The sequence below is a fragment of the Ptychodera flava genome, chromosome 13 (genome assembly GCF_041260155.1).
Source record: "Ptychodera flava strain L36383 chromosome 13, AS_Pfla_20210202, whole genome shotgun sequence".
NCBI lineage: Eukaryota > Metazoa > Hemichordata > Enteropneusta > Ptychoderidae > Ptychodera > Ptychodera flava.
In genome coordinates, this window is record NC_091940.1 from 35,162,699 (window position 1) to 35,190,239 (window position 27,541).

Genomic DNA, 27,541 nt, shown 5'->3' on the forward strand with positions numbered 1-27,541 from the left:
GAATTCTTACAAAGACAAACGTGTATCAGACGATGTTCTGCAAAGCAGAAAATTAAGTTTGGTAAGATTTGGAACATACCATCGAAGAGCTCTTATTTTTGAAACAAATACTGCCTCATCTGGAAAAAAAGTTGTGTCAGAAATGAGATTTGCTGCAGATTTCAGTTTGTTTTGGGAAAGCTGCTGAAAGCAGTATCTTTCTCGTGATGTGAAGATGACACTTGCTCAGGAAGATTTTGACTTTTCAAGTATACATAAATTTCTGAGCATGTATTAGACATGAATATTGAAAATTTTACTGCCACCAAAATTTTACTTGCATCTCAAGTTCTAGATTTTGGTAGCGTCTATATTCATAGTGTTGTCAGACAAACTTGGGACTTTTTTGTTCAAACAAAGACGATGACTGTCTTCTCATCACGAGAAAAATGAAAAGTAAAGAAAACAAGTAGAAAGCAAAGTTTGCCGAGAAAAGTGGGAAACGTTTGCAAGTAATAATGAGTTGTGGTTGATAATGAGTGGGATGCATTGCATGAGTGACCAATTCTGGAGGAGTGACTACCATCTCAGAAATCAACTGGTGCATTAATGTAGCTAATTAGACCAAACATCAGGCAGTGTGTGTATTGAAAAAGCTAAAATAACAAAAAAAATTAACAAAAACCAAAAAAAACAAAAACTCCACATTTTGCTTCATACACTTGAAAAATTATTTTTGAATTATCCCTTTTGTCCAATCGTCATGCAATGTTCTTAGGTATTTGTGTTTGCCGAAACCCCCTCTCAGCAAACCTGTCACCCCTAAGAGTATCCATATTGAAGCCAATCTCTTGTACATAATATAGTATGGTTGTTTTTATTTTTGGATGGGATAGGGGTGCACAAAGTCATGAAAGAGGGGATACTAGTATTTTGCACTCTTCTAGACAAAAATGCAAGCCAAGTACTATAAAAAAAGACAAAAAGCAATCATGTTGTACCATATCAAACACAAAAAAATTGTATGTACTAATTAATAATAAAGTATTAGCTTGTAATTTAATATTTGCAAGAGGCAGAAAATATTTCTGCAGTAAATGCAGAATGAAATAAATATGAAATGTTTATTTGTACTGGAAATGGTTCTCATTGTCTTTTCACTTTGCTCCCATAGTTGTGTATGATCGACAAGGATTAGCAACAAAGACTTGGCCAGTGTCAGTTTAAAATTTTCAAGTCTACTAAAAATCAGTTTGCGATATCAAGAAATGCATGCTGTGCTTGCTTACAGTCCTGTTATCTGTATCTTGTTTGCATTTTGCTTAACAAATAGTATCCAAAATTTGGACAGATGTTTGTGACTCCTGTTATCAAGCCATATTGTCTTTCCATCCTCGGTTGTTCAGAGTTTTCTGTGTACTCACTTGTGGCCATATATGACTTAGGGTGTTAAAATCTAAGTTGAATGTTCATTGTCGATGTTTGAAAAACCTGTGGTCACACTACAGTAAGCATTTTTCTTATTTCAAATCATCTTATTGAAAGAAAAATCCAAAAGACAATTTATAGGGCTTTATTAAGTTATGCAGAGTGTCACAGCAGTAAAGCACTACGCTTTCACACAGCTATGCAACTCAGGTTGTTGTGTTCAGGTATCCTGGCAAACAGCAATGCTAGCTATCTGGGTCATTGTAACAAGTGTTATTGTCGTTCGACCCAGTAGCTATCAATAGACCAGCTTTCAAAAACAGAGACACCTAGCCATAGCCTTTGGGGCTCCCTGAGGCTCTACCTCTCTGAAAAGATCAAATGGGAATATTCTGTCCAAGTTGGTCTGGCCTTGAGGTGGAACATCTATTTTCAATCTCCTTGTGTAGAAGTGGCATAGTTTTCACTCTGTTTTTTTGTGGTGGGCTGCAAGAATTTATAGAAAGTTGTGAGAATCTGTACTGACATCAAAACTGAGCCATACATTTTTGTTCTGTTCAATGTTTTAAAGTATGGTTTTCATGTGTGATGCAAGTGGTACACCCATCTGGACTTTACCAGACAACCCTCCTCCAGTCATGAACACCACAATTTTGCTATTGATGAAAGACCTGCTTTGTCAGTTGATCTTGAAATGAATAGCGCCCTCACAGAACATATTGAATCTTTCAATACTATACCTAACCCCATAACAAAATGTTATGCAGCTGAGAGGTCTTAGGAGTTTATTTGCATGTATGAAGCGCACACTTTACCTAACCCAAGGAGTCTAACTCATCATCATAATTTTATGAAAACAAAAATCCATTCTGTTGTATCTTGTGAGTTATGCCGTTTCTGGAGGGGGGACAGGCTTTCTACCCTAAATGCCTCTTTCACATATGAATCATAGAGATAGCACAACAAAACGATTCTGTAAATTTGTCCAATGTGTACATGAACACTAGGCTGAAATGTGGACTTTATAATACCAGTAATCAACAAGGGTACTTTGTAAGATCCATAGGATGCATTTTTTATCAGCAAAGAAGTTTGCAAAGGTTGCTTGCTTGATCCAGTTCAATCATTTTTTTTTAATCTGTTGACATTCATCAAATTCTTTAATTTGAGACGGGATTTCTGCAACTTCCAAAGAAAGAAAAAAATTACTGATTTTTCAACTGCTTCATTTCCAGTCCCTATATCAAGTTCTTTTCCACATTTTATGTTAGAGAAGATGACAAATCTCAAAAATGACAAAATCTCTAAAATTTCGACATTTTGATATGCCTTGACAAAAATCAACGATTGTAGAGCATGGTTGGTTGCTTGAATATTTTTATGAAACTTTGTTTCCTATGTACATGAACAAATAAACTGAAGAAATATCAAATAAATTTCCTCGTTTAATTCAATTTGAATTCAGTTTGTGATAAAGTAAAATTGTAGTCTCCAAACCTTGCTCCACGGTCCAGTTTAAAAATAGCAAAATAGTTCCAAGCTTTCACTCTAACATACATCAACCATACATCCCTATTCTTTGATTGACCCTTTCACCGCTACAGTTTGGTACAACCCAATGGGTATTTTATGGGCAAAGTTGGACCTCTGCACTGAGGAACAGGGGTGAATGGTTCAGGCCGAGTCTCTTTGTTGCTATTTTGAATTTTCAGCACTAATTAGTTCAGATGATTTGGTTCTATAAGTCAATTATCAAGGAAATATTTTGTCAATCATTTATATTCTAGTTTTATTCATTTTGTTTTTTGAAATGTCAGAGTCTATCAAAATCAGTCATTGCCAATACATAACACACAGATAACATTTGGAATGAAATGGATGAGACCAAAGCATGATGATGCAAGTTTTCAACTTTTAATTCTTGGAGACTTAGATCATCATACCCTGCATTGAGAAATGGCTCAGTGGCAAAGTCACTGTGATTGCTTCAAATGGAATCGCCAGGCTTTCAGATTCGGAGAGAGAGGGAAACACAGGCCAGCTACCATTGAGGGGTCAAACAGATGAGCTAGGTAAAGATTTTCCGCGCGAGATGTATCAATGTTCTGGATTTGTTAGAGGCAAATGGTACTTTACCCAAAGGCACTGGTGAATAATTGGTTCCACTCAATAGATTGTGACGGCTTGTATATAATGAGCACATCAATAGCAAAAACCCACCACAGAGATGTTTAAGCTGAAATATTCAGTCTGCAAACACAAATAATTTTTCACACCACGAAAAAATAAATGACTTTTAAAGAGTGACACTCGTGCATAATGTCACTTCTTTACAGTCATGGACACATCATGAAGCAAGTAAACATGTTAGCATTTTGCATAGCTCAGGAAACCAGAAGCTTAATGAACAGATACATATGCATACAGTTGCCAATAATATGCGCCCTGGGGTGTATTTGTACCGTGTTTCATTTCAGCGTTTCAGGAGTCGATATATACAACAAAAGAAGAAAAACAGGCAATATGCAAATAGACTGTGACTGAAGTACCCCACGGCAAGTTAACCAAACACCCACTGTATACTCCCTGTACAATGAAATCTCCTACATCCCTGCTCTATGGTGCATATCAATGCCCCCCACCCTCCCCATCTACCTCTTTCCCTCTTTCCATCTCAGTGTCACTTATGTTGTTCACTTCAGGAGGTACAGAGCCAACATTCCTGACAGAGTGTGCAGTACCTGCACTAGAGACAGGAAATGACAGCTAAGGGCATTTCCTGCAATTTTTACTTCACCGTAACACATTTCCCATTTCCGAAAAGAATACTGCCGACACTAACTTGTCAGGTTACAGTGGCTATATTGCCTTCTGGCCCAGAGCGACAAATGACATTACTTTTTTCCCTCTACTAGCTAGCAGATTTGCATGACTTCTTTTTTCTCTTGGTAATTTATCGGGGGCGGCAATATATAGAAATGATTTGGCAATCGAATGATATTTTGACCGTCTCCGATCAACATAATATAACCCTCTTCTCTGGGCTCATGATATTATATGCAACTGACAAAAGAAAGCTACAACAGAGAGAAAGAATTCTATGGTAAAAGTGATTAATGTAACCTTGCCAAAGGCCAAACATATGTACCCATTGCAAAGCAGTCTTTGCTGCCCCGGGCACTGCACTAATGCTAGCTTGATTACACCAGGCCTGTGTCATACTTGCACTTTTCGGGCTTAGCCCTCCTAAACAGATACAGCAATCGTCATGGCAACCAAGTATTAGCCAAGAGTTCTTTTGTTGCGGAAAATGTCAGCAGTATCTTTCTTCCTATTTCTTATTATCCCACTAAATACGACAGGCATGACCTTCGGAGATTCGCTTTAGCCTGAGAGTGCAGAACAAATAGCCTTTTATCACAGAAAAAAATTAAAACTTGCCAATTTTTTTGTATCTGAAGGGAGAAAAATCAAGCTAATATAAAACTTGGGCAGTTAGTCCCCAAAATTAGAATACTAACATTATTATCAAAAGCAGCAATATAACAACATTACAGTGAAACAGAGGTTACAAATACAGGACTTCTTTTTTTACATACAAATGCCATTAAATAGTGATGAAAAATTGTTCTGTTGATCGTAAATTTTTATTCCTGTGATAACTGAATATGAACCATTCTTACATCAAACTTGACCAATTAAATGGGTTTTGGAACTTTGAGGCCATGTAGTTTCTGACTAAGCAATATTCAAGGTTGCTGATTGGCTATATCAGGTCAACAGATGGAATTATGGGTAGCAACATGGGATTCAGTAGCCTTCAAGCTTTCTCTCATCAAAGTTAGGGTGTGGCTCTGGCATAAAAGATGGAATGTGAGGGAACAAAAGTCAATGACAGTTGAATTGATTAAGCTACAGATGCTTGAACTACAGTAATATTACTGTTAAATGAGTGACCAAACATATGATTTTTTTTCCGGGGAAAATTTTTAGGGTATGAATGCATGCTTTTTCAATAGGTATTGAACTATTTGCCTTGACTTTTCTTATTCAAAACTATTTCTTGTTCCTGCAGTATCATACAGTGAACTTCACACTCCAGCAAAGTAAACTATTAACTTTTCGAAAAATGAAGACAAATGGGTCAGAGATATAGTGTGTTGTAGAATAACATACGAAACATGGCATTTATGGATGATGTGTTTTAAACACCATGGTCAATACTATAATAAACAAAATATCAAATAAGTGTAACTGGTCTAACATGAAAAGATCACGTTAGTTTTATCCATGGCAAGAGCCAAAGTGTTAAATTCAAGTCATCTGTTTAATTTACATAAAATTTATTGCAGTTTCCTTATTCAGCAACATTGTGAACCATTTCTGTTTCAAATATCGTCTGTCGAGTTATTTGTGTGATTCATGAGCAATTATATTAAAATGTACAATCGGCTGTCATGCTATGAAAAGAGAAAGTACTGAGGAACAAGATAATAAGTTATTATTTATGTGTTACATGTTTGGCTTTGCAAGGATACTGGATTTTGGATGAGATCTATCTTAAATTCATGAAGAATAAATCCTATTATATACGATTGGTGTGCAGTTGCACCTATGCAAATGAATCATGTATAACTGTCGTTGATCAGACTATGTTGACATTGGAAGATACAAAATAGACCCACTAATATTCAGATACAAACAAAATCACTGCGAATCGCCTGAAGGTCTGAATTTTGTGGGTGATTCATATATAATATATCGATGTGAAAGCAGACCGAGGTGCTGATGTTGACCAAATCCAGGTCCTGAAGATGAAAAGTGTCATTGGTTAATTCAAAAATATACAATAAATTTCATTGTGTAGTATTACCAGGACTGCCCACTGAAGTTAAGTACTTTTATGCCTTGGTATCAGATTTACTTACCGGCACTTTGAAAATTCTCTGAAATTTTTCTGTGGTAACCACAAAGAAATTTTTTACAAATACATAAAAATGTTTCGTGAAATATATCACTTTCCTTTGTGCATCACACAAGGAGCAAAACATTGGAAACCTTCCTAAAGGCCAAATCGCATATAAAATAATTTACTTACAGGCAAAAATTATTGGAATATACAAAATTGCAGGAATTGTAGGAAAAATCAAAAGTGAATAAATTCATTTTTCAAATTTAATGACAAAGTAGCAAGATTACTACAAAAAAATATATCGAATGAAAACGCAATTTTGATATAATTTTATGATGCCCTTGGATACAGCATGTCATATGAAAGTGAGTGATAAAGATAGACTCTGATTGGTTGGTTTTGTAGCAATTATTTCAATGGCAATCAACATCTCAATTGCAACTCTGCTTTTTGATAGAATCATGGTGATATTAAGGGTCTTTGTAAACCGACCAAAAGTCAATATATGTCGTTTAAACATGCAAGCCATATCCATTTTAAAATTTATGTCTGACATATGAACAATTGTTAAAATGAAGAATGGGGGATAGCTTGGAAAACAAGTTGACTGACAAGCACTGTATATTTTTTTTTCAGTAAACATGGATTTGTTTGACTCTCTACCACCTTCCCTGGATGATCAAAATTATTGACAATACTGATGGGTCAAAACTCCTCTGTCACTCTACAGAACTTGACAGTGACAATATTATGCAAATTTGTGTAAAACGAACACACAAAAAGTGAATATTTTCATCATTGATAGTCATGGTTACAGATCCAACACATGAAAATGTTGCAGTCTCATCATGGCGTGTTGCAGGTTTCTGCGGATAGCTTTTCAAATTCAAATTTCACCATTCATATTTTAATATTATGCTTTATTCTCATTTTTTGTTTCAATAACAAGCTTCACAGATAAAACTTTTGACTGATTTTACTGATTTCATTGGTAATGCACAATTTTTCAGGCATTCTCATTCTCTCCTGTTCCTTTCAGTTTTTTTCATTCTTTAAAAAAACATTCATGAACCGAATTGCAATCTTGTAAACTTTTTGTTTGATACAAATAACTCTAAATGTCTGAAGAAATTAACCAATTACCTTCAAAAAAATCTTTCCGGTATGCAATTGGTCACAGATGTGCACAGGATTTCTGACACCATTCAATCTGTTTCAATATACATCATTTATTTCATCATCCTTTTATCCGTACCGATTGTAAAATGTCATTTTTTAAAACCAGAATACGATTTCATACACCACCTCAAGGCATTTTGTTGTCAGGGAAAACATCCTGAATAATCCAGGTCCTTTCATCTCCACTGTACTACATGTAGTCAACATCATATTTTCAGCATTTACCCTTTGACAACCACATCATGGTATATTCCAATTGTTTCCAATAAAGACGGTTTGACCTATGTACAGGCATATGGGGGTTAATTAAAGCGTAAAGATTGTCTTGGATTGTTCACATGTTCATACTTTGATTTCAAAAAGGCACTAAGTTTTATCCATCACCTAAATTTTACAAGTATGTTTTTGCTCCCTGTCATCAATGATGTATTTCCAAAGAAATTTAAAGCTATTTGCAAATTCACTAACTTGGAAATTCAAAACTGTTGCTTTTCAAAAGATCAATTTCCTACTACGTTTCAGGTAATTATGAAAACCTTGTTGTATCGGAATTAATAATACAACATCATGTTGTACAAGAACAATTCTTCATTTGCTCACTCCTTAACCCTTTCACCACGATGGTTTGGCCGAAAACCATTGTTATTAATAGTGATTGTGGACCTCTTTAAATGGCATTAGGGGTGAAAAGATTAAATCAGGAATCTTTTGTCCAAGACATTTTTTAGCTCATATTTGGTATTTATATAAGTACCAAAAAGAGCTTATATGGTGAGTTGATGGCATCTGTATGTCTGTTTGTATGTATGTGGGTATGTATGTGCGGATGTATGTCCATCACATGCAAAGGCTCCCATACCGCCAAAGCTACCATCTCAGTATTTGGTGTACAGGTAGATGTAGGGGTTGAGATGTGACGTTGTTCAAATGAACATGTCAGTGTCAAAAATATACAAATGAGGTAAAAACAAGCGACCTAGCGGCCGATATAGCTCCGCTGTGTTTATGTAGAGAATAACTATTTTTGACACATGTTGATGTAGAAGGTGGAAATTTTTGATAGCTCAATGCAGTGGCCAGAAAAAAGTGGCTAAAATAGCTGCAAAATACACAATTGAAGATTTCATCATACTTTGAATAGATCACATCGGACAATCCCTAAGAACATGTCAACCAAAGCTATCTGATGAGTAGTTTTTTGAGAATAAAATTTTCTGACCAAAAATGGCAACGATTGCCCCAAAAATAAAAATCGCAGATTTCATCATAATTTCAAAAGATCAAATTCAGTTCATCTATAGAGACCTGTATACCAAATTTCAAGGCTGTTAGACCAGTACTTTTTGAGAATCACATTTTTTGACCAAAAACAGAAAAAATTGCCCCAAAAATACAAAATTGCAGATTTCATCATAATTTCAACAAATATCACTTAGTTTATCTATAGAAACCTGTATACCAAATTTCAAAGCTATCAGATGAGTAGTTTTGGAAATACATATTTTTTGACCAAAAATGGCAAAAATTGCCCCAAAAATACAAAATTACAGATTTCATCAGAAATTATATATATATTACTTAGCTCATCTGTAGAAACCTTTATACCAATTTTCAAAGCTATCAGACCATACTTTTTGAGAAACACATTTTTTGACCAAAAATTGCAAAAATCGCCCCAAAAATAAAAAATTGCAATTTTCATCATAACTTCAATAAACATCATTAAGATGATCTGTAGGAACCTGTATACCAAATTGCAAAGCTATCAGATGAGTAGTTTTGGAAATACACATTTTTTGACCAAAATTGGCAAAAATTGCCCCAAAAATACAAAATTGCAGATTACATCATAATTTCAATAAATATCATTAAGTTCATCTGTAGGAACCTGTATACCAAATTGCAAAGCTATCAGATGAGTAGTTTTGGAAATACACATTTTTTGACCAAAAATGGCAAAAATTGCCCCAAAATGAAAAATTACAGATTTCATCAGAAATTCAATATGTATTACTTAGTTCATTAATACAAACCTGTATACCAAATTTCAAAACTATCAGTTGAGTACTTTTTGAGAAATACATTTTTGACCAAAAATGGCAAAAATTGCCTTAAAAATGCAATTTTCAATATTTCTGCACAATTTGAACAAATCTGAAATAGATCATCCCTAGGGACATATGTACCAAATATCAAAGCTATCTGACTGTTAGTTTTGAAGAAGAAGATTCTTAAAGATTTTTTTACTAAAAATGACAAAAATTGCCTTAAAAATACAAATATGCAAATTTCACCACGATTTAAACAAATCTGACTGAAGTCACCCTAAGTAAACTGCATATAAAATTTTAAAGCAATCGGACAAGCGGTTTCAGAGAAGAAGATTTTTTAACCAAAAACACCAAAAAATGCCCCAAAAATACAAATATGCAAATTTCACCACGATTTGTTCAACTTAAGTCAGGTCATCCCAAATGAACTGCATATAAAATTTCAAAGCAATTGGACTTGCGGTTTCAGAGGAGAAGGCAATTGTTGACGGACGACGACGGACGACGGACGACGACGACGGACGACGGACGACGGACAACGACGGAAAATCAACCTATTTGATAAGCTCCGCGTCGCTGACAGCGGAGCTAAAAGGGGAAAATCCTGCAAATTAGCAGGAGTGGTGGCAGTAACTGAAACAGCCCACACATCTGAGTAAGAGGTTTTTGACCTTTAACCTATTTGTATGCAGGGTACCTATTATGTGTTGGATTGGTGGCAGTAACTGAAACAGCTTATTAGTCATTTCCTGTCATTGTTTATGAACTGTGACATATTAACAGGCATGCTCACACCATGGATGTTTATTTTTGTACATCCACGGTTGAAACATTCTCTGCTATGCATGTTGCTAAAGTTGACCTCCAGTACCTAAAGTTTCAGACCTTATTTACTTTTGTCATTCTTGTTTTTCTGGTTTAAATATTTCTTGTTGTTTTTCTGGTTTTACTGTGCAGAAATCATTGTCATAACATAAACGTCGAATTTTCCTGCACTGAACTGATAGAAACAACACTTATTGTTGATCTATATGTACCAACTCTGATCAAATTTGAGCGACACCGTATAATTGGGGTATTTTTTTCTCGACGGGATCAGCGAATTAACAGTTAAAATGATCAAGCACATCAGTGAATATCATGATGGACAAATATAAGTAAAGAATACAACAGGACCACCATACTGGGCATAATACATAGTTACGGACATCTTCATACTGAGTAGGCATAAATACCTGTAGTTTTTAACCTGGCTCTCATATGCACACACATGCATACACCCATACACACATCCTTGTATACACACGTATAGCTGCTGCGTTGTCAGCTATCAAACCATGTTCCTAAACAAGTAGAATAATTCTTGTGTGAAACAAGACTGACCAAATAATAGGAGGACTTGAAACTTGAAAGTGGCCAGAGTATCCGACTACATTAGGGAAATGGAAATGGGAGGGGAGGAATCCAGGAAAGATCATTATGTGATCATATATATGAAAACACCTGCAAACCCCTTTCACATCTGTAACTCTATAAAATAGTCTCATCCATATTAAAAAGTCGAGTTGTGCACGTACATTACCAGAACTACTACTCGTATATATTACAAGAACTACCAGTTGCACATATTATCAGAACTACTAGAAAATCGGCAGTAGAAAAGGGACAAAAGCTGTAACTGTTGATAATATTTTCATTGTTTTTGTTCCTCGTGAAACAAGCTTTAAACACAAAAATATTAGTCTAGCCTAGCAAGTCCAACACAATATGAACAGCCTGCATATGTGATTCTTGACAAATGAATTCTCAAAGTGTGGACTGAGAATGACCTGTCAAAATTAACATAGGCTGTGTTCATAGGTGAATACTATACATTTTGACATCACTCAAATCAAGGAGGGAAAAGGAACTGAATTTTACAAACAGAAAAAAAGACAAGAAAATACATGGAAATTTACAGCTAATGGGAGCCTTAAGCAAACTTTACTAGCCTGTCGACAGCTCCATTGCGAATGGATAAGTGCACCCAAAAGTCTAACATTGATAAGTGCATCACATATAGCAATGGGCAAGCTTATTTATTCACACACTTTATAGCCTTACTATCAGGATTCAGTTTGTATCTAGGAAGGATAAATATCAATACAAGGAATTGTACTTCTAAAAAGTCAGAAAAATATGCTTTTTTATATATTTTTATTACAATTCTTGTTGAGAAGGTTCCATATAGATGAAATACCACGACAAATGCTGTCATCTTTAAATGACGTATTCATATTACAACTCTAATAGTTCTTTTAGGCTTTGACAGGGTATATAACATATTATAGGTATTTCAAAACTATCAAGTCGTATATAATCATTGACTCCAGCACTCTTATACCCATCTTAATCAGAAAGAACAAAAAGGCAGTGAGCAATTTAGAGAAAATGGCACATTTCTGAAAGTTTCACTATAAATTGAACTGGAATGGTTTGCTTTATTTATCGCAGAGTAGTAACTTCTGTTGCAAACTATTGAGATTATATCAAGCTTTTCCATTCTAAACTGAGTTTGATTTCTGAAATCACAACTACATTACATCAATAAGTAAAAGCAATCAAAATGAGATAAATCATCAACATGTTGGAAAAACTAGAATTAAATGCATATAAAGTCTTATTACGGTGATGATAATGTAACCAGTTTTGAGTGACCACCACCCATTCAGATGGTCATCAGTAGTTACTTTCATCAGGTTTGTATATTATCATCAAATCAGAGACTTTTCTTTGTTACATGTGACCACCATCAACCAATCAGAAACACTGAGTACCTTCATTGCATTTTTCCTTCACAAACTGAGTTGATAATTCAACGCATACAGGGCCAGTTTTACAAGACCAGGAGTTTCTCTTAAGTTAAAATGCTAGTGAACAAAATAAAAAATTCACTGTGCTTTTTAATGCAATACATCTACATCTGAGTTAAACATGCTTTATTTTGGTAAAATAGCGACAAAATTAGCCAGACAAAAAATTTGGAAAAATCTTTTTTCTTTGAAACTTTCTTTTACAAACTTTCACTTGTAAAATCCCATTGAGAAATCCTTAACAAAATTCATTAAAAACAAACCAAAACCAAAATAAATTTACATGAAAATATATTTCTGATATTATCACATTTTTGGCATCATTACAATGAATTAAAGTATCTATTGAAACAAGATTCTGTAATTTATCAGCATGATTTGTAAGAATTTTGAACTGGAAGTTAAAATGCTATATATGTCAGACAGTACTACGATTATTTACAATGAGTTTGACAATACTGGTGCTACGCTGAGGACAATGACCCCACAGCCCTAAAACTGTGATTTTAAAATTTCTGAATGAACATTCCTATGAGACAAAATGAAGAATGGAACCCTTTGGAAACAAAGCAGATTTGCAGTCTATGAAAAAACTTGATTGATAATCCATGTTGGTATGCTCATATTTCCACTTTGACCTAAACCCAGGCAGCCAGTATTTGCAGTCCGACAGAAGAAATTCATCACAAGTTAACTGTTACACTTATTACTCTGTTGTGAAATGACCTTACATTATTGATTTCAAACACTCATGATCACTGAAAAAAGTTGAAGTAGATCTAAGAATCTATTGAAATTTGCAGTGCTACTTTCGCAATTCTAAGGCATGTTATCATCTACAGTCTTATGGTTGTCCACATTGGCACTGTCACTTCTCAGCTTTCAAAGAAACTGACAATCAGCTCATGTCTTCTCTGTTATTACTAAGCCCTCTTAACAACCGTTGTTAAGCAAATAATCCTTCAAATTTTTTTTCATTCAAACATCAGAGCTTTGATGTAAAATGTACAGAATTTATAAGAACATAACATTCTAAATAAAACAATGGAACTTAGAATTCAATGAAATTGCACACGTGTCAATCAATACATCTATTTTGATGAAAGGAAGGTACTGGTGAAACAAACACACTGAACATTTCCATAAAGCGCCATTCTAACTACATCAATGATAATTGAGGGGAAAGAAATCCCTTGACAAACAGTACAAGGGTAATATGGTTGCAAAAGGGAAAATCAACAGAAGTTCATATTCAAGTTAAAGGATCAAGCATCACTTGGTAACCTTTGACCCAATGGCATAACGGATACCATTGCAATACTATGGATCAGCCATCATTTTTTAATCAAAATTGTGATATCTTTCTTTATGCTTTGGTATCAACCAAACCTGACTGAGGACCAAGCTGGTCTCCAGTAGAAGCAGCCTTATGCCATGTACCAAATTCTGTTGCTCTACATGAATACCACTTTTCAGAATATAACTTGATGCAAAATATTCAATTGCAAAGTTATTAGGGTATGACTTCACTTCCCATTTGACAATTTGACATACCAATGACATGTCACCAAGCTTTGATGCAAGTCATGACCTTGTAGGGTTGAGGAAATGGACCTTTCTCTGCAAAATGTGATATCACTTGCAAATTTTAACATCACTTACGGGTACAAATAAACAACACAAAGCTGTGCTGTGTGTGGATGAAAATGGAAAATGTGACAAAAGTAGCCTACAGTGAGAGCAACCAACTGAGCACATTTTTGTTTTTCCAATGCAGTAAGCCTATGATACCGAACAAGCTTGCGTTCATGTTTTTGTTTTTTATTGAGGTTATGCCTACATGTAATTTCATAGTTTCATGGTTTTAAGGGTACCTATTGTTCCCTTGAAGTAGAAATACACAAAATATGTTACCACAGCTACATAGGTTTTTGTGATGTCATGTTCCAATTAACTAAATAATTCCACACCAAATTGATACACAGTGATTAAACAGTCTGAAACTAGCCTAAGTTTTTATAAGGGGGTCAAGGATATGACATGTACACTCACTCAAATGTTTCTTTTCCAGGAGGTCAGCAGGACATTGTTTTCTTTTGTATTTGTGATAACGTACACAGAAATATATTCTTGAAAACTAATTAAGCTTACTAGTGAAATATGAACATCTGCATAAATTTAGTGTGAAAGCCTGGCTGGTGACGTAATATGGATAAAAATTAATTCATTACACTAAAACACAGTTTGCAAAGTGATAAATTATTCCTATGAAATCAAATTGATGGATTGTATCCTAGATATTCAAAAGAGTCTAAAATCATACGACTAGTGTTTAAATTGAGTTGTTCTACTAATTTGGCATGGAAGTTCAAGTGTATGGCTGTACAAATACTTGACATCTCACTATCCAGCTTTCAAAGTTACCCCTATACAGATATCACACAACATTAAAAGACTAATGAGAGGTTTTCTGAGCAAACTGGTTTGAATAGGCAAGATAAATTTGAGGAAGTTACATTTATCAGTTGTGACGAGTGGGATGGCTGAGAAATCAAGAAGATAACGATATTGTCGTTTTACAAATTGAAATTAAAACAAATTGCAAAGTTGGCAGTGTATGTCTTCAGGTTTACCTATTTTTTGTTTGTTTGTTTGTTAATACCTTGTTTCATTTTTATTTGGTTAGTTTTGTAAAGCATCATTTTAGGAAATGAACGACAGATAGAAAACATGACGACTGATGCATTGGACATTTTAATTGACCTCAGACAGCCAAGGAGCTGCCATTCAAACGTTATTTATGCTTCTAATATTCAGAGAGAGCAGCGCAGATACTCCCAGGGAGTCAGCTTGCCCCAAGCAACTACAACCTGCTCAATTCATTTCACATATCATTACCTAATGAAGCTGGAAAAGTATGAGTTGCTGGATTTTACATGGCAATTTCTGTCAGATGCAGTTTATCTTCTTCTCCTTTTTCTAATTCCATTTCTGTGTTTTTCCCATTCTTATGACCAGTCATGGAGTTCCTAAGGATATGTCAGCTAGACCATACAAATATTCTGAATTGATCAAGATCAGGTTTTAACCACTTTTGATACAAAAATTAGCAAATCAGGACAATCTTAGTGTATTCCCTTTCAACGGTTAAAGACACTTAAAGGCAAAGTGTCTCATCCTGTGTTTCTTCACAGGAGACTTATACTTCTGAGTACGATGGAAAAGGCAGATAACACACACATCCACTGCTGCTGGTCAGGAATTAGCTACTGGGCCTTTAAAAGGCTGCAATAACACAGAGCATTCAGGATTTAAACAAAACAATTTGATCTTGGAATGGCTTTGCTCTTTTATGACTATTGGAGAATTAAAAATGAGTGAATTCAATAATATTCTTTGGTACATGACACAAAAAAATTACATATTTGTTTTCAAGACAAGCCAATCTGATAATATCATTCTGTCGGGCGTCATAAACCCAAAATAGCCAACTAGAATATTTGGACTGTCTTTGGCGCGATAAATGTGAAACTATCCTGAATTTTTCAGCATGATTAGGTGACATCTCATAACATCAATGCTACCCTACGGTTTTCTAGAATGCAAAAAATCGACACACTAGGCAAGAAATACTTTAGAACGGTTAATGCTGCAAGGAATTATAAATTACCCAGCTCTGAATTTTCAGGTACATGCAAGTAATCAAAGTGCACACACAATTGCGTGTTTCAATTTGCAATTGTATCTGCATGTTGTAAATTTTCATTTTGAATATTTTCTGTTATTTTCTTGTTTTATGAACATTGACAGCAAATATGCTAGCAACTGGACAAATTTTCTCCAAGAGAATTTACAAAAGTACAGTAACACTGTTTTGACCTTTGTCCTTTGTTGACGAATCATAAACCTTTTGAGTAAAAATCTTTCAGTCATTGGTTAAAACTTAAAAAGTCATGATCAAGATTTATTTTTTTCTTTGACTCCTTTCACTCAACTCTTTTAAAGATTATTGAGGAAAATTTTGCATGTACTTTGACAAATCCAAACTTGGTTCAAATGGCTTGAATTTGAAAAATTTACAGTGATTAAAGTGATTTTATAACAAGTATTGTCCAGAAATTAAACGTGAGTATATCAGAGTTTAGTCATCAGTCCAAATAGGTTTCCTCTTTGGTGATTGCCGGTAAAGAGAGACTTTTTCTGACCATGATGTACTCGGCACACTGGGCTCCTTCACTGCCACTTCCGCAGGCTGACGCAATCTTGAAACCACACTGGAACAACCGCTGCAGCACCTGCACGAAATTGAGCTTGCAAAAGCCATTCAAAGGAAATCGGATCACATGGTGCGAATCTTGATTCCAGCCGTAATGAGAGCTGGAATTGCACAGCAGACTGCTGCCAATTTCCGGGAATATCTCATGGACCAGATTTTTCTCGCCACTCAAGCTGATGCGCTCTCCACAATCTGGGCTGATGTTGACAATGATGCATTCATTGGATCCAATATCTTCCTCCATTGACTTCTGTCGTTCTTTCTCCTCTTTGTATTCCTCCAGAGCCTCAACCATGCTCTGTAACTCGTAGTATTTGGCTTCTTCATACAGCCCCTCAAACTCTGCAAAGTTGTCTGGAAGGTTCAATTTGGAAGTTCGCATGTAGCTGAGAATGTAACGGAACAGGTGCCCATCACGGTCGATGAAATAGTGCTGTTTGAGGCTGTCCAAGACGATGGGAATGGTGCCATTGAAAAGTTTCCCAAGTTTAGAGTCAGGATACCTGGTCAGCGTGTCCAGTGATGACGTGTATATCTGACCTCCGACGTCAATGTGGACAGGAGCTGAGAACCTGTTGAGGGGGGCGACGCAGGGCACCCCCTGTATTGATGAGGACGATGAAGAAGGAACTGGAGATGATGATGCCATGGCGATGAGGATAAGCTGTGAAAAGATAAATTGACAATGTTTAGTATGATTTTTCCATGATGATGATACTGATGAGCGAACATGAACACTGAGAAATATGGAAAAAGACAATGTGAGGTAATTAGCAATTAAAATATGCCTGACCATACAAAGCATTGATCAAGTTTCAAAAAAGTAGAAGCAAGCTCAGTGATAAGAATTATTGATAAGTACAGGCCATTTGAGGAACAATTTATACAAAGTGATAATGCACTGTTTATGTTTCAGGATTAATGATGAAATGGTAACACCCTTTCACCTCCTGATTTTGCCGTGGCCTAGCAACTATTTCAAATGATTGGTATCAATCTTTACACGGTAAAACAGGTATGGAAAGGTAAGAAATTGCCACACCACTTATCATAGAAGCTGAAATCAAAACTGATCAGCAACAGCCCTGAGCATAAAAAGACTTGCGCATTACTGAAGCAGTACGTAAAACAGACACTTCATCTATTAAATATCTGAAACTGAAACAGAATGACTTCAGTTGGCCAATAGGATTTGAGAGGATTCACAAAATGTGACACCGCAGATAGTAAAGACTGCTGATACTAGATCATCTGTTGAAGGAAGAGGCGGTGAAAATACATTGGCTAGAGGAAGTATAGCTACGAGGGTCTGCAGGGATCCATGTAAACTCTGCAAAGCTACTCCCCTGCATGGCTAACGCAACCATCTGCTACATGCAGCCACATTAGGATTATTCCAAACAAGTAATCACTCTGGAGGCAGGGGGGATGTCAGATAAAGTTTGCCCCCCCCCCCTCCTCATCACCTATTGTTTCTTTGACTGATGATGTAATAAGACAATTTCAACAGTAACGCGAGTCATTACACAGTATTACGTCTGGAAAGTTTCTTATAGTAGTCTCGCAACACCCAATACTGACTTGACCTCTCACACAGCAGCAGTGTTTTAATTCTCTTGGTGATCATGACAAGGCACAGTTTGTGCCTTTGTCATTAAAATGAGGACGTGGGAGGTACATTTCAATATTTTGTGCCATGAGAGGGAGGGACAGTAAAAGTTTTTGTTGTGGTATTACTGATTGATGAGGTTTCAACTGTGTTAAAAATTATATTATTTTTAAGTTTCCTCTTCACATAATTATGTTGTATTTTTACCACATATTTACTGTCAAAATCTTAAATATCTGCAAATTATTTACATCAATTGATGTGGATAGTATGTCAATTAAACGCAGCGTTTTACTTTTGAAAACTTGTATCAATGTCAGGTACCAATAATACTAAGGTTAGATCTCTTAATGAAAGTTAATATGAATAATTGAAGTGTTAAGATCATCAACTCAGTTAAAATAAAGTAATTAAGAGTTCTAAGTACGATGATAATTTCAGAAAGCGGTTTTCCTACATACAGCAATATTTTGAGGGCACAGTGGTCTGAAATGTGCAATTTGCACACTTGTACGGCAGAAATAAACTTTGACTTGCAGATACAAGTACTTTGTTCATAAAGATAAGCTTTCTTCAACCTTTTCTGAATATTGTTAGGTCACACAACATACATAAACTAAGCTTCATTCATGGCGACTTTTCAACATTCAATACAATGTCACACTGTACTTATGGATTAAAAAATTGCGCATCAAAAAATGAATTATTTACCGCATCATGATAATCCACTCGGTAGGTAGATCCTTATATGCACATTCAAAACTACTATCTCAAGAAATTATCACCACATTGAATCCTCAACGAGCAATATGCCAGGGAAACAACACCTGCTACACGTACTTCATGATTTTGTGTTCATTTTGTTGTATTCTAAATCTAGTTTGCTTCTCTTCATGGGGGAAATCTGGATTACGTGACAAAAATGCACTAAGGCACTTTTTACCTTCTTTCATTGACAATCAATATTTTATTTCCAAAACATAATATAGCAACTTTTTTTCGGGTTTAAAGAGTCACATGGATTAGATTGCGAGTGAAATCTCTTCTGGGATTTCTGTATGTGTGTTTGATCAATACGGTGCCAAAATTACCTTCTGCAAAAATGCTTTCTCATATTGCCTTATTTGCATTTTGGGTTTTTTTTTCACATAGAAATGCTGAATAATTGGTCACAGACATAGGAATTTCTCATTCCGGCTTTAGGAAAAATATCAACGAATACAATAAATCACACAGATAGAAATAAATTATTTGCATTTGGAGGAAGTGTTGTAAGATAATAGTGTCCGAAACAATTCGTTCATATATTCCAATGCCAAATCATTTGTCATGCAGTCACTATGTTGCAAAAGTACACAATCACTGATGGGTCAAAATCATTTTATCACTTGCTGATAAAGGACAAACAAACAATGAGAACAACCTGCCATTGACATTGAAAACAATCAATAAAAAGTTAGTGTGCACCTGCAGACAAGTTAATACTTTTCACTCATCCAAAAAAATAGACAGGAATCTAAAGATAATGATGAGTTGTACTATAGCTTGAGGTTTTTAAGTGTTGTCACGGTTTGGCCAATTTTCGAATCTACAGGTTGTTTCATATACACCTGCAAATGGCCTACTACTGTACAGCTTTTCAGCAAAGCAAAGAATTACACTAATTATTGCAGCAACACTTACATCATAAAGTCAGGGCCTAATTGAAAGAGATTAACAATATCCATCTGGCAATTTCATACAGCTGTTTGGAAATTAAATTGTTAACATCTGTTGCCAAAATGAAACGTTCTAAGACTTCAAGAGAAAATCTGCTCGACGGAAAACTACAAAATTATATTTTCCATGAATATACAATTGCATATTGGAAAAACATTCAAGAAATGGTACTCACCAAACATTGTGGTGAGTACCACCATTATGGACTACTGTACTTTGTCTATGGTAAAGGTATGACGTCATTTGTGGTGATACCACTCAATGTTGTCACATGCTGTAGAACTACTTCTCAGGTATCCTCAAAACAGAGTTTTATATTTTTGTTCAAATTTTCCTCACGGAAATGCCATAATAATCCTTAAGAAAATTTTCTACAGAGTTCTGTAGAATCATGTTTATCGAGAGAATTCTGTAGAAAATACACCAAAAACTCTTAACTTCCATAGAATTTCTATAAATATTTATAGAATTTCTGTAAGATATAGAAATTCTGTAGAATTCTACAGGCTTTTTATCTTAAGGGCAACAATAAGAATCAGGGAGTTTGGGATTAGAGGAACAAATTACAAAAAATTTATCGATAATAGAAATTCCAAATAGCTGCTTTAGCCCTGTAAAATCTACAGCGAAAAGAAAAAAATTTCATTTTCATGAAAACAAGAGTGAAAAGCTGATAAGTCTACAGGCTTGTAAATGAGTCCTCTCAAGCAGTACACTAGGGAAGTATTGTTAAAAACTTGAAAGTCTGAAAAGCTGTCCCTGATACATACACTACCTGTACATTAGATATTCAAAAGTCTACAACAGACAAGAAATGGAAAATTTACAAGAACAGCACTCAGCTTTTCATGATGACTACTGTTATTTCAATAGGAAATTTTGTAATGTTTTCATGAGAAGTGCTAAGAAAGTAATATTTGAAATTTTTTCCCCATCATGCTATCTCTTGGTGAATGACATAAATCAAAAGTTAGGCTCAGCTCCCAAAGCTACATGAAGGATCCGGTAACCCTCATAGTATTATCATACACTTAAACTTGAAGAGATCAGAATGTGATAACATTTGACACACAAAACATACATAACATGCCAAACAGGACAGTCAAACCTACAAAAGAATGTTTGCAAACTGACAAGTGACACCAGGTGTTGTGAAAAGAGTGCGCACTTCCTACTCTACCATCTGTCATATACATAGTCTGTAAATAATACTAATAGACACTCTGAGACAACTTACTGCACAATTGTTGCTACTATTTTTCACAAGATCTGCCCGATTAGAGACTTGTTTCTTCTTTCAACTAACTTTGGATTTGCTTTAGCTGTTGAGCTCTCAAGCAGTCAACGATAAGATTTAAAAATCAAGCTCTTTTGATGTGAGTGATCAAATCATTGTTATGGCATGTCTATAATGTTCACTATAACATCTGAAAAGCAAATTGCCTATGTCTGCAATTTCTGTTTTAATATAGTTCTTTCGGAACTTTACTAAATTGACCAGGTTTATATTCAGATTACATCATATATCAAATTTGGAGTTCGGGATTTGCTTGATGTCTAATTTGCAACTATTCTTTAACAATTAAAACTGCATTCTCCAAACAATAATCACATAATATTTGTATTCAATACTGTCCACATTGCTACTAGGTCTTGTTAAATTTACTTGAGTTCAGTTTTTCTTGATGTACATCAGACTAAACATAGAATTTTGAGCTTAACAAATGTTCAGACATGAATCTCTTCCCACATTTCATTTACAAATCACACGCCACAAAAACTCTTTCAGAAATGAACTATTATGCAAATTAACCTTAAATATGCAACCCTATAAATCAAAAGTAAAATTTACTAAAGTCTCTACTGAACAATTGTCTAAATAAAGTGGCATCTTCATGCAACAAGAAGTTCTAGTGTTAACACATTTCAAAAATCCCTTCATTATGTAAATAAACTCTAAATATGCAAGCTGCACCACTTAAAAATGATTACTTTTGTTTTATCATCAATTATCAAGTCTAAATTCATACTGAATTGCCTTGACATCTGGCAAACTACTAAAATTTGTTTTCACACATATCAGACTGCTAAATGTAAATATTAAAGTCAAAAAATGGCCACATAGTAGCCATATTTGATTACACATAAGATTAATTGATATGCATATAACAGTTACAATGAATTATCCATCTACCAATTTGCATAAGTTTTCCAAGGTATTCTTTGAAATCATGGTTACCACTTTGAATATACAGATCAGGTAACAGATTAGAACATGGGTTTGCACAGATATGACGTTCTTCACAAATCCTAATTCTGGAACAAACATTAATACTCATCTTTGTCATTAGTTTCCTGAAGATATCACCACCATAATTTAAGAAGACTTAGAGGAGCCCTCTGACCCCTCACTGCAATTTGAAGATTATAATGCAGCATATATCCAATAGCAGAACTCTGCCTGTGAAACATTTATGACAATACTTCAGAATCTATAAAAATGACACAATTTAAAAATCATGCCTACCACTCTGTTATCATAAGTTGGTGAAGTGATTCATAATTGGCAATTTGCCAATATTGCACGAAGCAAGATATATCCACAGTAACAGTTGATGTGCAAAACAAAGATATCAACTTTGTCAGGTTACTAACATGAGGTGTCATAAACAACATAATGTTCCACCAGGTTATTTTTGTTTTGTTTTGTTTTTTAGGGAGAGAGAGCTGTTAAATTCAAAAAGTTGTCACATGTAGTTATACAGAACTTCCTTCACACGATTACAGATATTTAGTTTTGAAGACATTCCTGACATTGTTGAGCGTTTTTATAGCAATGTATTAGTTACTGAACCCATTCCTGTTTATCAAAGACTTTTCTGAACTCCAAAGTTTTGCATGTTTATATAATATATGAAATAAAGATAGCTTGACGTTGTCACTTTTGATACTTCACTGACTCTGGTAAAGACAGTGGTCCAAGTTGGCAAATCTGACCTGTTTAGCAGTATTGTGCATTATACACTGGATTACTGGACCAAATCTATGCACCATGAATCATGATAAATCACTGTCACACACTATCTGTGATGTAAGTATTCCTGGGATGGTCTGACCAAAGTTGATGTCATAGGACTTTTGCTATTACTCCTATGCAAAAACTACTCACAAAAAAAACTGCACTTGCCTTCTGCAGATTCTGATCGGCAAACACTCATGATAAGTAAATTAGCATACATCAATATTGATTCAGTGCAGGAAAAACGTCTTCAGAAATCTTTTTCCGGTCACAAATCATAGAATACAATAACTATAGGAAAGACTGCATTCTCAGAGCTAACTGGTAAATTGAAACCTCTATCTAAATTACTTGAAACTTATTACAGATTGGACTCTCTGTCTATTAATTAATATCTCACACTTCCCTGTAACCCAAATAGGAAAAACGCCTTCCAGCTTTGACAGTTACAAATGGGTATTCTTGTCAGTAGTGTACTAAAGGCTAGGAAGGATGATACATTTCCCTCTAATTGACTGCAGATGTTCCTACAACTTACCTTTTCTAGAATTTCACACTCATCAAATTTCACAGCGCTCCTGACATTTCCATTTCTCTCATATGGACAGATTGGTTGTAAAATGAGTACAAAGTTGCACAACATATGCTTCAGAAAACATCACTTGAAAACTCACTTGATGTTCAACCAGACTTAACTTGTACTGTGTTATTTTTGCTGACTGGATAGATGGACCGGGACTCAGGTTAACCAAAAGCATGAATATATAAAAAAAATTTGGCTTCCTTTTTGGTTAAACAGTGTCCAGCTGGTTTGAACTGGAGGACGACTCGTAATTATTCATCCAGTAGAATATATGCAGTTACAAATTGATAAAAGTGTGATTCACACAGACAGATACTGTCAATTGTTGCCTGTGGTTTATCTCCTCCTCTGTGTACAATACAACTGCCACTCCCACTTTCACCCCTAACCAATTATACATTCCACTACTTAATGTGTTCAGATACAGAGAACACCAATTAGCAACATCAGTTGTTATGAGAAACAATCAAACCAAGATATCTCATCAGTTGAAATCAATCACAATACATGCACCTATGTCAGAGACAAAAGACAGTGACTCAATAACTTGACAAGACTGCATGACCTGGTAAGAAACAGTACACAACAAAACAACTAGCTCAATGGGCATCTGATGCAATCAGCAACCATACAAACCAAAAACAGTAAATTTACAAGTTTACCCTTTGACCTATTTCCCTTTCAGTTACATATAACAGCATGAAAATACTATTTTCATAAATTTCCTTTTATTGATGACTTTTGAGGACCATGGAGCTACATCACCCACGGGTTTCCTAAAGCTGCCATTACTATCAATTTAAAATATTTGAGTACATGTGGATGTGCTTAGCAACAGCTCTGAAATCCTTTCCCTTTGTTCCAGAAAAGTGTGTGCTTGTACAGCTTATAGGTACCTTGATCATAAAATGACTCCGATATTGTGGTGGGTAGGATATGCATATTAATTCCCTATTAACATATTGTTACCATGACATAATTCCTCCATGTATTTCATGATAGAAAGAAATAACATGAATATATTGGGAAAAAGACACTGACCTCATAATTTTAATGCATAAAAATGATGAGCAACAGATTTGACCTGATGTACCTGATTGGTTGATGGCTGTGACAAACAGGTTTTCTATTCAAGCCATGCTGTGACTCTCTGAACACCTGGTGTGACTAATTTGACCAATAGCCATAACCTACCATGCAAAGTGTCTCAAATTGCAGTCACCTTTAGGGTATCTTTCCCATTTTGTTTTTAGAACTATTTCAACTGAATAAGTGTACAGCTCACAAAATGCAATCGCATGGGAACCTGCAGATTTACAAAGATAGGAAAAAAATTTCCTATTCACTACAAATTAATATTGTCACAACAATACACAGATTTCTACAGTTAATATTTTTGAAATTTACCATTTAACATTTGCAGAAAGAATACAATTTTTTTTAACACCGTACACTGGCTTACCTATTGTGTGGTGTACAGATTTCATATCTGTGTAGAGCTAGCGACAAAGATTTACGTCTGCTGATTATTCCTCAAAACTGTTTGAAAACAGTTTATTTAAGATTATTCTCCATACAATAAATTATTGATCATTTACTTTTACAAATGATTGGCAAAGACAAATCATGAAAAGGAAGACTATTTCACATCTCAAATCAATTTCATATTTTGAGATTGTTATGAGTCACTCATCTGTCTTAGCACTGCAGATCAGTGAATATATCAAATACATGAAAATATTGTCAACAATGAGTGAAAATCTGTAAATCTGATGGAAGCTTAATTGTGTTTTCCTTTGAATATTTCAAGCTAAAATTCTCATGAAAAGTGAAATAACCACATATCTCCCTTTTATACAATTTGATTTTTTCCCTCTCCATTGTAACTCAATGGTTGTCACTCATAAATCATTGCTCACCTAAAACCTAATTAAACTGTACCATTTCTTATATACCCTATAAAAGGCCATGTGTCAGAGAAGTCAATACACTCATACATGCCAAAGCGATGAGAAAGAAAGATGGCATACTAAGATTGGTAACCAAAGAGCCTTCTGGCTGGCTGACCAGCGGCATTCCTTGATGTGAGCAAGGTTATGCAATGGCCCGTCTGGAGTTTCTTACAAAGATGGACATAATAAAGTCATAAATAATTCATGCTAGAAAACTTAGAAATCGGGCCTTAAAATGCCTTTTCAGGTTTTCGAAGGAGACACACGGTCCCAGACACTCTCAATGCGGTTTACCCATGTGCACTTAATTAGATACATTGTTAAACAGATTTGTTAGTTCTTACAATTAAGACCTCAACTCAGTCTTGGTGTAAAGAAAGGAGAAAATTGGATACGATTAGCTTTTGTGTCCATGGGAAACAAAACAAGAGGCGAATGCTATAAGTTCATTCTCCTTTCTTTTCGTCTAATCGTTTTCGGCTTAAAATCTACAGAAAGTGTGAAACCGATTTGCGAGTAGAGTATTGAGTCGAAACTGCTTCATTATTAGCATCCATATACACACACATGGAACGGATGACTTGGCCCACAAGTGGCAGCTATCTAACCTATTTTACTGCCTAATGCGTCAATTGTACAAATGTAACATTCGTTGAAAACGGCATCGACAATGGGCATCAAGTAGGGAGCTTTCAGAGGGTCAACCAATTTAGCATATAACATTGATTGCATTTAACGCATGACTAGAACGCTCGCCGAGCGTCGGCAAAAAACTACGCCACCTCGTCCGGACTTGAAAACATCGCAATTTTCCCGTGTTTACAGATGCCCTAAGTTCATAAAACAATCTGTTGAAATTACGTTCGGTGTGCCACCTTTCAACAGTATCGCCACACGCTCAACACAGCTGTCAGTCGGGGCTGTTTACATTGTATGCGTTTTCGCATCACATCCTAAACCAACAGCAACAAAGACCACGGCCTACTTTCACTCTCAGCGCAGCGTCAGCGAAAATTTAAAAAAATCACATACGCCGAGTCTGTCGCTCTCGCACCCAACAGTCAAAAGCAATTTACAACAGCTCCACTGACACGGTCGGAAAGACTAAGGACAAATAAGGTGTTTTGTCAAATGAACGTCGTTGGATTGTCAGAGATCCGACTAAGACTAAGTCTGACGCGCCGCCCGTACCTTCTGCGTCCCTCTTTCTGTTCAGTGAATCGCAACGTTTCAGATTGGAAAAATCGCCTTCGGTCTCTGAGCTGCGTTCGTCATCTTCATCACAATTAAAACTGTGATCGTAGCAGTTAAAATCCGAACACAAGATTTAAAAAACTAAAGAACGGTTTGATCGTTGACCTGAAAGCCCAACAACATATTTGCGTCTGTTTTGTTTGATGTCTTCGCCATAGGACCTCGTGGTGTGAGTAGCAAGGCAATCCAACTTCCACCATGCATCATCAACTATTAGAACGATTAACACGCTAATTAACAAATCCCTACCTTATCCAATCGACTTTTTCTATCAGCAGAAAGTCAATTTAAACCAGGGATTTTTTAGAAAAATTCTGGAAACGGCCAGCGTGGAAAAATGGCGACGTTGAAGAAAGTTTGCCGCCGGCAATTTCAAATGCTTCCGGGTATGCGTCTGTTTGGAATCTCGCGAGAAACAAGACTACCTAGTTAAGCTTGATTTCAGTGAAAAAAGCAGTTCTGTAGTCCCGAAAAATCACATTCTAGTGATTCAGAACTGAACATTTTGTGAAAATTATGTTTATACTGATATTTCATGCGCCCTAATGTTATAAAGTGTCAAAAAAAGCCTTTGAATAAGCTGATGTTTCGGCGGCAAATCTACAGATTTACAAGAAAAAGGGACAGCTAGGGGTTCAAGTACATGCGATGAGTTACCGCCACCACATATTCAATGAACAGCACCATGCAGTTTACAAGTAAAATGTAATGCTTGCAATACTAATTCT

At 35.4% G+C, this 27,541-nt stretch overlaps 1 protein-coding gene across 1 annotated transcript; it reads right to left on the reverse strand.

The window, feature by feature from the left end:
• Nucleotides 1-11,723: 11,723 nt before the first annotated feature.
• Nucleotides 11,724-27,218, reverse strand: LOC139148275 (BTB/POZ domain-containing protein kctd15-like). The gene is made up of 2 exons (XM_070719625.1): nucleotides 27,063-27,218; nucleotides 11,724-17,341 (listed from the first exon to the last, which is right to left on the reverse strand). The coding sequence occupies exon 2, from the start codon at nucleotides 17,324-17,326 to the stop codon at nucleotides 16,550-16,552; it is 777 nt and encodes a 258-aa protein (XP_070575726.1). The 5' UTR covers nucleotides 17,327-17,341; nucleotides 27,063-27,218; the 3' UTR covers nucleotides 11,724-16,549.
• Nucleotides 27,219-27,541: the final 323 nt, after the last annotated feature.

What these genes read in the sequence shown, in the direction of transcription:
- LOC139148275 (XM_070719625.1), bottom strand. Translation starts at nt 17,326, where the DNA reads ATGGCATCATCATCTCCAGTTCCTTCTTCATCGTCCTCATCAATACAG.